At 37.8% G+C, this 13,730-nt stretch overlaps 1 protein-coding gene across 2 annotated transcripts in view; it reads right to left on the bottom strand.

The window, feature by feature from the left end:
• Positions 1–446: 446 nt before the first annotated feature.
• PIAS1 (protein inhibitor of activated STAT 1) overlaps positions 447–13,730 on the bottom strand; it is a 142,095-nt gene continuing 128,811 nt past the window's right edge. For both annotated transcript variants that reach the window (XM_003267140.4, XM_030814644.1), the window contains exons 12-14: positions 10,595–10,737; positions 8,237–8,274; positions 447–4,368 (exon numbers count right to left, since the gene is read on the bottom strand). In XM_003267140.4, coding sequence (XP_003267188.1) covers positions 4,075–4,368; positions 8,237–8,274; positions 10,595–10,737 — 475 coding nt within the window. In that variant the 3' untranslated portion in view covers positions 447–4,074. The remainder of the gene's footprint in view (positions 4,369–8,236; positions 8,275–10,594; positions 10,738–13,730) is intronic.

Genomic DNA, 13,730 nt, shown 5'->3' with positions numbered 1-13,730 from the left:
GGACTCCCTGCTCCTCAAGGGATTCAGTGGTCCAGAGTCTAAGATCCTGTTAAGTGTTTGATTCAAACTTCTACCCGAGGAAGGGCTGTTACCTTACTCCTGTCCTGGTTTCAAGCTCATTCCTGAAATTCCAGCTGGTTTCTCTAGCACCTAGTGTTGTTTACAAGAAGGCCACGGTGCTCTTAGCATTCAAACTGCAGATACTAAACAGACTTATACTAAACAGATGCTGTGATTTATTAAAGAGCTAGCCATATTTCAACAAGAAAGGGAAATGACGGCTATATATTCATTACTTACCTCAAAGCATGCTGCAAGAAAATTAGTTACTTGTCATGCTTTGAAATCTCTGGATGAAAGGTGCTTTGGAAGCACAAACCATTATCACTTGTCTCATAGGGATTGTCCCTGTGAACATCCAGCAGTGTTATTTTACAGCAGACAAATTAACTGAAGGCTTTTCTTTTATTACATCTAAAGAGCTCTACATAAACAGATAACATTCAATAGGTAAACAATTTTTTTCCAATGCATGTAATAAATATTTTCACTTGGTACTTTTATACAAACTGACATTGTCTACTATACATTTTTAAAAGCCATTTTACTGGTTTGGCATGCGGTATGGAAATTCTAAGAGAGAAAGTTTTAAGGCAATGAATCACAGATTTAAGTTCATGAAATTTATGGTAACTTTATCTGTTTATATACATTTTCCCCTTTGTTAAACAACAGCAGCACACTCTGGGACCACCAGCTATTTTCCCTCTCTCTTTCTGAAATCTAAGCTTTGTGTTTAATTAAAAAACAGAATTCAACATATATTGATAAAATTCTTACTAAAATAATTTCAAATGTGCTTTAAAAAGTCCTGAAGATCTTGAAAGTTTTATGTATTTAAAATTGAAATTGTTTTAAAAAATGCTCTTTCCACATTAATTTAGAGTTAGGACATATTTCCATCCCATTTCAGACACTTGACTCAAAGGAAAATCTGCCAAGCAATCAGATTTTTCAGAGCTTACGTGAATCTTTCCTAAGTCAGTAAATATACAGAATTGTGATAATGTCTAAACAATTAGTAAAGCAATTTTAATGCTCAAAATAGTCAACCAAGCGTGGCATGGTTCTGGTTCAGATTTCTAAGATGATGTATCCAGTAACGCTCACGAAGTAATTAAAAGCCACTTTAACCCTGCTAGTCAAATAGCTATTTTATCAAAGATGTGTGCATACAGATGTATATATACACACACACACACACAGTACTGTACAGAAACAAACATATGCATACCTACTATGAACGGCCAAGGCAAGGGGGATGATGGCAACTTGACTAGATTCTGAGAACTATTTGTCCACAGATAGATAGATAGCATGTCAATGTTGGGATGGGTTGGGTAGTGAGGGTAGGCTAAGAAAAAAAGAGATGAAGTGACTATGTGCTTTTCCTTAAACTTAGGAGTTAAAGACATAGTACAAGACTCTACTAATAATTAGTAGAGATCATGAAAGTGTGATTGATATTGACCATGAGACCAACAGAGTGACAATTATTAATGCAACATTTTGGAAAGTCAACAACTGATGGAAACAAACTCCTCACAAGGTGGAATGAACTAAAATTAAGACAACTGAATGGTTAGTTTCTCCTGTGGACACATGACCAAAACCACTGAAACCACCATATGTTTATTTCTCCCTATTACCTGTTCTTCTCTTAAGTTGGTATAATGTGGGACACTGAGGGAAATTAACCTTCTCTACAAATGGACTGAAGAAAGTAGAGGGATATGTTTTCAACTGGATCATTCAAACAGTTTGTAATTCAGCATCATACACAAAGTTACTGATCAGAATTTTGAGACCACTAACAATGACACATAAAACAGGAAGAAAACTATTCATTTTACCTAAGACAGCTGAATTAGTAAAAATGTTTCCTAAAGCAATGTAAAAATCAGAAAAAACTCCCCACAATTTTAGTAATTTCTATCCCAATAGAAATTTAGACACAAATTATGGTACTATTAGAAATTAGCCTAAATTAATACGACATTTGCTCACTGTAATGCCAGATTCATTAAAAAACATAACTGTTTGTTTCCTGGTTAACTGACAATCTGTTTTTTTTTTATTGCAAATTGTTTTATGACTACAACTCAGCCATTTGTGTGTGGAATACACATGCGTAGGGGAAGACTATGAAACTCACTTGTTACTCAAACACACTTGTTTATAAATACATATATACACACACACATATACATATCAACACCAACTTTTTTTTCCCCAAAATTCAAGTCAACAATTTAGTGGCAGAGAGATGCTATAAAAACATTAATTTTAGATGCCACACAGTCATGAGAACCATTAATTTTATCATACAACTGAAGTACAGCCATCTTGAATTCCACCTGGATTAAAGTTGATCATTTTGTTACCAATGCAAGGTTTAAAACTACAAGTGTATACACAAAGGTGGTCCTTCATCAACTCTGAGAACATTAACAGTTGTAAGAAAATCCAGTCTGGAAAACCGGAAAATCATTATGCCCCTTCTTTATCTTTTCTGTTAAACCTGCATTCTCAATCAACTAAAAAATATTTTCCACACCTGAGAACATCATACCTTCTCTGATGAGGATTTTGGAACATAAGTAGAACCACTCTTCCTTCCCTCCAACTCATATTTCTCTCCTGAAAAACAGTTTTCAGTATATTTACATGTTCCATTATGAATAAGAGTAGATCAGACTGATCCATGAATTCTAAAAAAAAATGACTTTCCTATGTCATACTTATTAAAAGGTGAAGAAAAAGATAAACAAGGTAGACAGGCTAAGAAAATAGGTATACTCAGAACCAAAGAGTAAAAATAACTAAGGGTCAAACACATCTTGAATTTCAACTGTTTATCAAATAGTAGACTTCTACAAAAATGTGGTGCATTGTACTTTCCAAACAATTTATTTTTAGGATAACTGACTGTGTATCTTTCTTTTTGAGGTGATGTAACATTACCTCTGTCAGCTGCACAAAACACCTGACAGGGCTTTCTAAGCTATTTTTACTTCCTACTTTGGTATGAAGATCTTACATGAAAACTTACTTGTTACTCTGTGGCCAAAAAAAGCAGGTATTCACAGACTTGGTTTAAATACACAATACTGGCAATCCAGATTTAGAATAAAGAACTAGACTAAAGTGTATTATTCATAGGTCGGCTAAGCCTACTCCTTACCCAGACAGCTTTATTCCAATATCTCTAAAACATATTCTCGGGGGTACAGGGCAAATAAGAGAATATGTGATGGAGAACATGCAATTGGGATAGTTGATAAAGATGCTCACACGTGAGTTCAAGACCTTCAAAGCACTTTGAAAGAAGCAAGCAACTGATTATATTAACTGAATGCACACTCGGGAGGAGAGGGAACAGTGATGACAGAAAAATACATACAGACGCACACAATGAACACACACACCCACGAGCCATGTCCTGAAAATACACAGGGAATGCAGCATGACAGATGAGCTTTATAACTTAAGGCTGGATAAAATATGCACACACAAACAGAATCCAAGTCTGTCGTTTTCAGAAAATGGAAATCAAACTATCCCCCGACCCCCTCCCCACAACAAAGAAAAGCCCACAATTGAAAACTTCATACATGCAATTCCTTTTCTGTTATTGCAAATAAAATAATGCCATTGAAGTCAAATAAAACCAAAACCATAGGACAAATGATGAAAAATCTTCAGAATCCAGAAAAAAAATGAACTGAAGGTGGTTTGTGGGTGCTTGTTTTTCTTTTTTCTTTTCTTTCCTTTTTTTTTTTTTTAAACAAGTGTTTTATCACACAGGCAGTCTTAGATTTATATACAAAAGTAAAACTGAAAATATAGTTTTGTTCTCTGTACATTTCTTTTAATTTTTTCCCTAAAAAAAGGAAAAAAAACACGCTTGTATACTTTTCTAAACAGAGTAAGGTAAAACAGAGCACAAAGTTCTCTTCTTTCTGCCAAGTTCATTTGATCTGGGGTGGGGATGGGAGCAGCAGGGCCTGGGAATCAGTCCAATGAAATAATGTCTGGTATGATGCCAAAGATGGATGCCGTGTCCGTGCTGCTCCTGTTTGTGACGGTGTGGCTATGGCTCTCCCTTAGGCTGTTGGAAGAAACCAGGCTGCTGTTACTGCCACTACTGCTTCCATTGGTGGTTGGCAGAGAAGTACTGCCTCCTGCACTTAACTGATCAAGAAACATCTGTGAGGAGGTATACGGGAAAAACCGAGACGAGTGTAGGAGGTCTTGATCATCTGAAACTGCTGCTGCTGCAGCGGCAAGCAAGGAGGTGTTGTAATGCTAGGGAGGGGAAACAAAAGACACAAAAATGTTAATTATACTTCCAAATTAATACATTTTTCTCCTCAGTGGAACACAGCCGTAAATTTAAGATAGCCTGAGTATCTAGGGTTTCTGAAATATTTACTAAGACATTTTGCAAAATCAAATGGCCTTATGTAAGGACTGGAGCATTGATCTTGAGAAGACATTTTTGTATCTGAAACTGGAGGAAAAACAAAATTTAAAAATTTTATTGTTTTTTGTTTTAGTTTGTATTGCAAGCAATTATCAATTCTATTTCCCAAGAAGCATATGCTCAGAAGCAGTAGGAGGGGCAGAGAGTCCACGCTCTTGCTAGTAAGGAGATACTTAGCCAAGAAATCTATCAGTCAATATGACTCACTGCCATGTTTCTTTATAAAACAGTACTGGAAACCAACAGACACTGTTCTTATTATACACTCAGGCACCACTGAAAGTAAGAATTTTTATTTAAATTTTAAAGCCCATAATGGTAATGGGTATGATTACTCTAAGTTTTCCAAGGAAATTTATCTTTCTCTCAGCTATACATTATACTTTTAAATACAGTCATGCGTCGCTTAACGACACGGATGTGTTTTGAGAAATGCATCAGTAGGCAGTTTTGTGGTTGTGCAAACATCACAGAGTGTGCTTGCACAAACCTAGACGGTAGAGCCTACTACACACCTAGGCTGTGTGGTCTGGCCTACTGCTCCCAGGCTACAAACCTGTACAGCATGTTACTGTGCTGAATGCCATAGGCAATTGTAACACAACGCTAAGTATGTGTGTATCTAAACATAGAAGAGGTACAGTAAAAATATGGTATAAAAGATTAAAAAATGATACACCTGTATAGGGCACTTACCATGAATGGAGCCTGCAGTACTGGAAGTTGCTCTGGGTGAGCCAGTGAGTGAATGTGAGGCATAGGACATTATTATACACTACTGTAGACTTTATAAACACTGTACACTATGGCCACACTAAATGTGTTAAAAATATTTTTCTTTCTTCAATAATAAATTAACATTAGCTAACTAATTTTACTTTATAAACTTTAATTTTTTAAAACTTTGACTGTTGTAACAACACTTAATTTAAAACACAAGTACATTGTACAGCCGAACAAAAATATTTCCTTCTTTATATCCTTATCCTGTAAGTTTCTATTTTTAACATTTTAAAATATTTTTTACTTCTTAACTTTTTTGTTAAAAATGAAGACACACACAACACATTAGCCTAGGCCTACACAGGGAGGTCAGGGTCATTGACGTCACTGTCTTCCACCTGCACAGCTTGTCCCACTGCATGGTCTTCAGGGAAAATAACACACATGGAGCTGTCATTTGCTATGACAACAATCTTCTGGAACACCCACTGAAGGACCTGCCTGAGGCTCTTCTTAAGGAGGTGTCACTCTTTAGAAATATGTCCATGGTGTTTGGCTTGGTTTGTTTCTTTTTTATCATAGATTTGCTTGTATGTAGACAATGTACCATAAACATTCCTCTCTATTAATGAAAACCTTTCATTGTTAGGGCCCATGTTTTTTTTTTTTTTTTTTTCTTTTTTTTTTTGAGATGGAGTCTCGCTTTGCCGCCCAGGTTGGAGTGCAGTGGTGCACGTAATCTCGGCTCACCGCAACCTCCGCCTCCCAGGTTCAAGTGATTCTTCTGCCTCAGCCTCCCGAGTGGCTGGGATTACAGGCATGCACCACCACGCCCAGCTAAATTTTGTATTTTTAGTAGAGACGGGGTTTCACCATGTTGGTCAGGCTGGTCTCGAACTCCTGACCTCAACCGCTTTGGCCTCCCAAAGTGCTGGGACTATAGGTGTGAGCCACCGCGCCCGGCCAGGGCCCATGTTTTTAAATTTTTTAAGGAGCTTGTCGAGGTCTGCAAAAGCTTCTGCTAAACCTTTCACTGTGAATTTTCTTGGAGTTTCTTCCTTTTTGTCTCCTGCAGTTTCCTTTTCTCTTGCATCTTCAGCTACGTGTTCCTGTTCCAGTTCCAACAGCTCCTCAGTCAATTCCTCAGGAACCACCTCTAGGAGCTTCTCAATGTCATCCTCATCTACATCTAGGTTAAAGTTGTTTGCCATCTCAACCACAGCCTTGTCTATTTCTGCAACCTCTTCATCCTTAGCAGATTCTTTGAAGTCATGAATAAACTTCTTCAGTGTCTTCTAGATGTCATTCATAAACTCCTTGGTGACATCAGTCCATGCCCAAGCAAGGTTCTTGATGCAGCCATAGCTGTTGTAAACCTTCCAGAATTGCATCAGTGTCTTCTCAGTGTTTTTCGGTTGCAGCAATAGCCTGGGCAAAGATCCTCCTCAGGATCTTTTAATAGGCCTTAAAAACTGCTACAACTCCTTGATTCACTGGATGGATCAAAGAAGTGGTCTATGGAAGGAGACACAACACTTTGATATTGGGATGAAGATCACCAATCAAATGAGGATGTGTGGGAGCATTATCAAAAAAAATCATAATCTTGAAAAGTATGTTACTCTCTAAACAGTACTTCTCCATTTTGCTGGCATAGCAATTCAGGAGGACATTCTGGAAGAAGAGCTGGGTCATCGATGACTTCTTATTGCTCCTGTAGTACACAGGAGCAGTGTGTGCTTGCTGACATGCTTGAAGGCTCTGGAGTTCTCACTGTGCCAGATCACAAAGGGTTTCAATTTGTAGCCTGCAACACGGCCCCAAGCAAGACTGTTATCTAGTCCTTAAAAGCCTAGAAACCTAGCATTGACTTGGCTTCTTTATGGATGAAAGTCCTTTCAGGCATTTACTTCCAGAATAGGGAGGTTTCATGCATATTGAAAATTTGTCTGGCAAGTAATCTTCCTTCATAATCAGCTTATCTAGAGTTTCCAAAAATTCTTCAGTTGCCTTCACATCTGCATTTGCAGACTCTCCACTCACTTTGATATTACATAATGAATAATGATTCTTCAATCGTTTAAACCACCCGGAGCTAGCAGTACATTTAACAGTGTAGTTGGGTCCAGTCTTTTCTTTAAACATTGCAAACAAACTTTTTGCTTTGGCCATGATCATTATGGTGCTAAGAGGGATATGTTTCTGTGTCTGGTCTTCAATCCAGGTCACTACAAGTTTCTCCATATCTGATACAGGCCCTTCTCAAATTTTTGTTAGTTTTGTTGCCTTCAACAAAGCAGATCCTTTAATAGCTTCTATCACTTTGTTCTTGTTCTTTAAGACTGTAGCTATGGTAGAATGGGACTGCCTGACCGCGGAGCAATAACTATCACTGATCTTCCACTTTCATCGTCCTTAATCACTTAATATTTTTCCATGTCAATCACTCGATGTGACCTCTTACTGGCAACATTAGCTGTGGATTTTGTATGCTTAGGGGCCATGATGAACAAAACAAGACAAGATTTTAATCAAGCACAAGAGGAAATGATGCAATCAAGAGATGTGGCAAACTGGGATGTACGAGGCTGTCCTGGAATAACATGGCACACTGTTTTACAGCAAACTTTAAAAAAAAAAAAGTAGAGGTACACTCTAAAATAACAATAAAAAAATATAGTAAATGCATAAACCAGTAACATAGTTTATCATTATATTGTACATAATTATACATGTGATACTTTTACATGACTGACAGCATAGGTTTGTTCACACCAGCAACACCACAAACATGTGAGTAATGCCTTGTGCTACAATGTTACCATGGCTATAACTGATGTAGGAATTTTTCAGCTATAATCTTATGGAATGCATATATGGCCTGTCATTGACCAAAATGTCATTATGCGGTGCATGACTGTATTTTTAATGTACAATTAAAATAATAGTAAATTTTTCATAACATACCTGATTGTCTCCTGATAAGAAAGGAAAGAAATCTAATCCTGTGGAAGACAAAATTTTTCAGTTTAAAAGAAAAAGAAGGAAAAACTCTTCCAAATGCCCCAATACTTCAAAAACAAATACAAGTCTTAAATGCTACGTCACTCAGAATTTTATTTAAACATGAAGAGTTGAGCTAAATGTTTTATGTCTCTCCCTTCTTTAGATTACTAAGGCTGAAAACTAAGCTTTGGCAATGATTTGTCTTCTCCGTGACCCCATTTGGGGGATCTGGGGCCATTACTACTCTGTCAGATCTAACACTGATCCTTAAACTGGCATAGTACTTTTAACAAATGCTCTCGACTCCTCTTAAGGAAACTTTCAATCTGCTCTAAGTTACTCCTCACAAGCACTTCATGAGGTATGTAATTAGTTTTTCCCTCATTTTGCAGGTGAGAAAGTTTGAAGTTGAAAGAGTTAGGTTAAGTAAGTTGTAGTACTGATTTTTCTCTTTCTTAAATTTGCTCATTTGCTATCAGATTCAACTGACAGACTGCAGTGGCATGAGACGAGAAGAGATTTGAGTGCCTGAAAACTGGCTACTATTATACAAGAAGGAACAGCTCTGATACCTGGCTGCTGAGGATTCACTGCAAGGAGGCCCCTTCCAATTAACATTCTTTTCTAGATTACCCAATGTGTAATGTGATGAAAAGCAAGTAAACAAGCATGAATTAAATGTTTCATTATGATATCTAAACGGGGAAAAGTAAAACACGCAGCTGTAGATAAATACAACACCACAGATACTCTGGGCATCTACTCACTGTCTACATTATAACCGATTACAACATGAAGGCTTACAAAATGCATAGCACTGTTGTTCTTGATAGTGACAGTGCATTTCATACATGTAGAAAAAAAGGTATAGAAAGATATCTAACCAACTGTTAAGAGTAGCTGTAACTGGCCGGCCGTGGTGGCTCATGCCTGTAATCCCAGCACTTTGGGAGGCGAAGGCAGGCGAATCACCTGAGGTCGGGAGTTTGAGACCAGCCTGACCAACATGGTGAAACCCCGTCTCTACTAAAAATACAAAATTAGCCAGGTGTGGTGGCACGTGCCTGTAATCCCAGCTACTTGGAAGGCTGAGGCAGGAGAATTGCTTGAACCCGGGGGGCAGAGGTTGCAGTGAGCCGAGATCGTGCCATTGCACTCCAGCCTGAGCAATAAGAGCAAAACTCCGTCACACACACACACACACACACACACACACACACACACACACACACACACACACAGTAGCTGTAACTTCCGGGGAGTGGGGTTGGGGGATAGGTAGAGGGAAACTTTCACTTTATGTTTCTGTGTTGAATTTTCTACAATGAGCATATATGGCTTTTTTAATAAAAAAAAGTTCTTAGATTATATGACTAATATTCAAATTATGCTACAAAGATATATAAAAACAATTCTTTTTGATAATATAAATGATTATGAACTCAAAATATACAAATGAGTATACTGACATTTCAAACTGCTTTTAAAAAGAAGGATCAGATAAATGTATACACCTAGTATGTACCCACAAAATTAAAAAAAAATTTTTTTTAAAAGGATCAAATTCATTAGAATAAAAGCTAAAACTTTCAAATGTCTCAACTCACCATTATCTAAAACATAATACAACATAGTTACCCACAATGCCTGTTGCATTACAACTAAAGTCAGGGTACAATAAATAATGTTCATAGGGCTGGGCGTGGTGGCTCATGCCTATAATCCTAGCACTTTGGGAGGCCGAGGCAGGAGGACCACGAGGTCAGGAGTTTGAGACCAGCCTGACCAAAATAGTGAAACCCTGGCTCTACTAAAAATACAAAAAATTAGCCCGGTGTAGTAGTAGGCGCCTATAATCCCAGCTACTCGGTCGGGAAGCTGAGGCAGGAGAATTGTTTGAGCCTGGGAGGTGGAGGTTGTAGTGAGCTGAGATCGTGCCACTGCGCTCCAGCCCAGGCAACAGAGCGAGACTCCGTCCCCCATGGCAAAAAAAAAATAATGTTCATATATACCAAAATTCAAACCCACATACTAGCAGTCATTCAAAAACAATTTGCAGAGTCCTTAGGAGCTCACAAAATCTAAAGATTATTGCACTAGTTTTACCACTGGGAGTAAAACACTGGCTACTAATGACAGTACAATCAAGGAAATGGGTCAGTATTTATAACGACGGCATATTATTTCTCTCAGTTCCCTGGGTCCAAGGCCCTGTTAGCTCAATCTTCCAGTTCTTCCTTAGATTGACCTAGAAGAGAACTCTATAGATCAAAGGCATTCATAATGCTATGTGACAATACAGAAGAACCAGTGACTCACCTTGTAAGTCATAAGGCATGGGTGTCATGTGGAAAGGATGCCTATAGTCTTGGATGAGGGAGGTATTAATGTAGCTTGTGTCTACAGCAGGAAGGCTTGGGGTGCGGGATACTGGAGATGCTTGATGTGGAAGACTTAAAATGCTGGAAGAAGGAAAGATTGGCAGTTTTCATTAGCCAGTTAAACTCTCAAGGTTAACAAAAAAAGGGGTTGTATCTCACAATGAACTCTAGGTTTTGTGCTGGAAATAAGAACAAAACCAAGCAAAGCAATGTATAATTTAGATTATAAACAATTGTGAGAAAATAATTTGTATACATAATAGCATTTAACAGAGGCCACAGGAAGAAATGGACAGATGTAATGGTATCCAAAATTCACAAACCTCACATTGCCTTTGGAATATCATCACCTATGCTTTCAGAATGCAAGAGAAAGGTACAGTTGAGCCACTTTAACAGGATATGAGTGAAAGATACCTACATCAAGTGAAAGTCGGAAACCCTTTTAAAACAACACCGGAGTATTGGCTAGTAAGAAGCATACGTATGCCCTAGCAAAGAAAATACATATAATAAGACAGAGGGAATGAAGCAATCTGAGTGGTTCGGAGTTACCAGCTGGCCCCTCAGATTGTAATCCTTAGGGGAGCAAAAACTGGGTATTGTTTAGTATACCCAATGCCCAGTACAGTTATCAGCACATTGTTTGCATAAAAGCCCTGCTGAATCTCATAAATGTAGTGAAACAAGAAGAAATACTCCAAAATGAATAGGTAGTGGAGAGATTTTAAAGACAGAACAGTATAACTGGAAAAAGAAAACATAAAACAAGAATTAGGACTCTAAAAAACAGTGAAAAGTCTAAATAGCTGAGTAGCTTTTTAAAAAAAATTTACTAACAAGGGAAAGGCAAAAAGGAGAAGAAAGAAAAAATAATAATTTAACTAATTTTGGGGCCAGGCATGGTGGCTCATTCCTGTAATCCCCATACTTTGGGAGGCTGAGGCAGAAGGATAGTTTCAGCCCAGAAGTTGCCCAGCCTGGGCAACATAGGGAGACCCTGTCTCTACGAAAAATTAAAAAACTTAGCCAGGCCTGGTGGCACGTATCTGTGGTCCCAGCTACTTGGGAGACAGGTGAGAGAATTGCTTGAGCCTGGGGTGTCGAGGCTGCATGAGCCGTTGACTGCACCACTGCACTCAAGCCTGGGTCACACAGCAAGAGCCTGTCTCAAAACAAAACAAAAACAAAACTAATTTTGAAAAGAAAAAGAATTATAGTAACCTTCTTGGAAGGAAACGTAAGGGTTATATGTTACCCCAACAATACAAGAGGCTGAAGGTATATGTGTTATAGAAAATAAAGAGAAAGGAAGCAATAAAGAGGCTGTCTTTTGCTTTTAATGCTTCATGTAAAGTACTTGGGGCATGGGGATGCAATTTCAGTGGTACAGAATATTTCAAAAGAGGGCCAGGTGTGGTGGCTCATGCCTGTAATCCCAGCACTTTGGGAGGCCAAGGCACATTGATCACCTGAGGTTGGGAGTTTGAGACCAGCCTCACCAACAGGGAGAAACCCCGTGTCTACTAAAAAATACAAAAAATTAGCCAGGCATGGTGGCGCATGCCTGTAATCCCAGCTGCTCGGGAGGCTGAGGCAGGAGAATCACTTGAACCCAGGAGGCGGAGGGTGTGGTGAGCTGAGATGGCACCACTGCACTCCAGCCTGGGCGATAAGAGTGAAACTCTGTCTCAACAACAACAACAACAAAAAGAACATTTCAAAAGATGACAAGGTTGGATTTCTAGGAATAGAGTTCCAGTTATGACCATCTACCACATTTTAATGAATGGGATATGAAACATGAAACACACTCTCGTCTGCCTCATAAAAATGTTTCATCTAATGGAAACTTTGTTAAACCTCTTATATCTAGAAAAAGTACCATTTACCGTTAGCTGAGTCCTCTCACAATGTCTAAGAGATTATAAGAGAGGATTTAAAATGCTAGTCTTTGAAAACATCTCAAACAGCACAGACAATTTCTGGATGAACATTAAGCACTCAGTGGCTAAAGACAACAAAATGTTTTACATTTAGCGTTTGCCTCTAATTCATGGCTGCATGCTTTTCTTGCAATTTGTGATAATGTTTTGAAATGCATTTCAACCTTTATACTGCACAATAACAAACACAATATGCTGGACTGAGGTTTCCAGTTACCAACTAGTCATTATTATAAAATGGCTACTAGTGTTGACTATGGTGTTATTCTCCTTCTAAGGATGTAAACTTTCAAGTTTCTTGTTTTTATCTGCAAATAGAGAAATGTCTAGCATTTGCAAATACTATATCTGGGTTCAATCAGTCACTGGGAAATTCAGGAAGCAGTTAATGCATCTAATGTAATTTTCCAAACATAATAAACATTATTTATTTTATTTTCTCCAAATATTTTTGGAGAAAGAGCAAAGTAAATATCCAAAGAAGAAATATTAGATTCCTAAACACTCAAATGTTTTCTTTAAAGAAAAAATAGTCAGTAATACTACTGCATAGTTTACATAAATACATGTGACTACTATTAATAGCCTAAATAGAACAAATATATATATTAAGATGCATTTAGCCCAAAAGTATTTATATATCCAGAGGTTTATGAAATATCTTTTAAAATTGTGATTATGGCACTCAAAAAATCACATGACAATGTGTATTTGGTCATACTATGGTTTGATATTTATAAAATATCTTGGAATTGAAATTCTATAGATACTTGTTCTAACTTTAGGTAACGTGACTTTTCCTTTTCTCCTACTCAGACATAAAATACATTGGTGTAATAACAAGGTCAGGCTTGCTGGGTTATAGCCATCAAGGTAGGCTTTTATCAGACGTCATGTTCATAAGAGTAGGATTTGTGCTTAAATCATTAACTTTGTTTAGAATGATGATACTGTTTTTAATGTCTTTGTTTCTGTCTGTATGCCAACATAGACTACTCTAGAATGAAAATACCAATGTGTGAAATATGTTTGATTGAAATCTTATCTTTTTTTGAGATGGGGTCTCATTCTGTCACCCAGGTTGGAGTGCAGTGGCACGATCTTAGCTCACTGCAACCTCCACCTCCC

This window comes from Nomascus leucogenys, chromosome 6 (genome assembly GCF_006542625.1).
Source record: "Nomascus leucogenys isolate Asia chromosome 6, Asia_NLE_v1, whole genome shotgun sequence".
NCBI classification, from domain to species: Eukaryota; Metazoa; Chordata; class Mammalia; order Primates; family Hylobatidae; genus Nomascus; species Nomascus leucogenys.
This window is presented reverse-complemented; position numbering and strand designations above follow the sequence as displayed.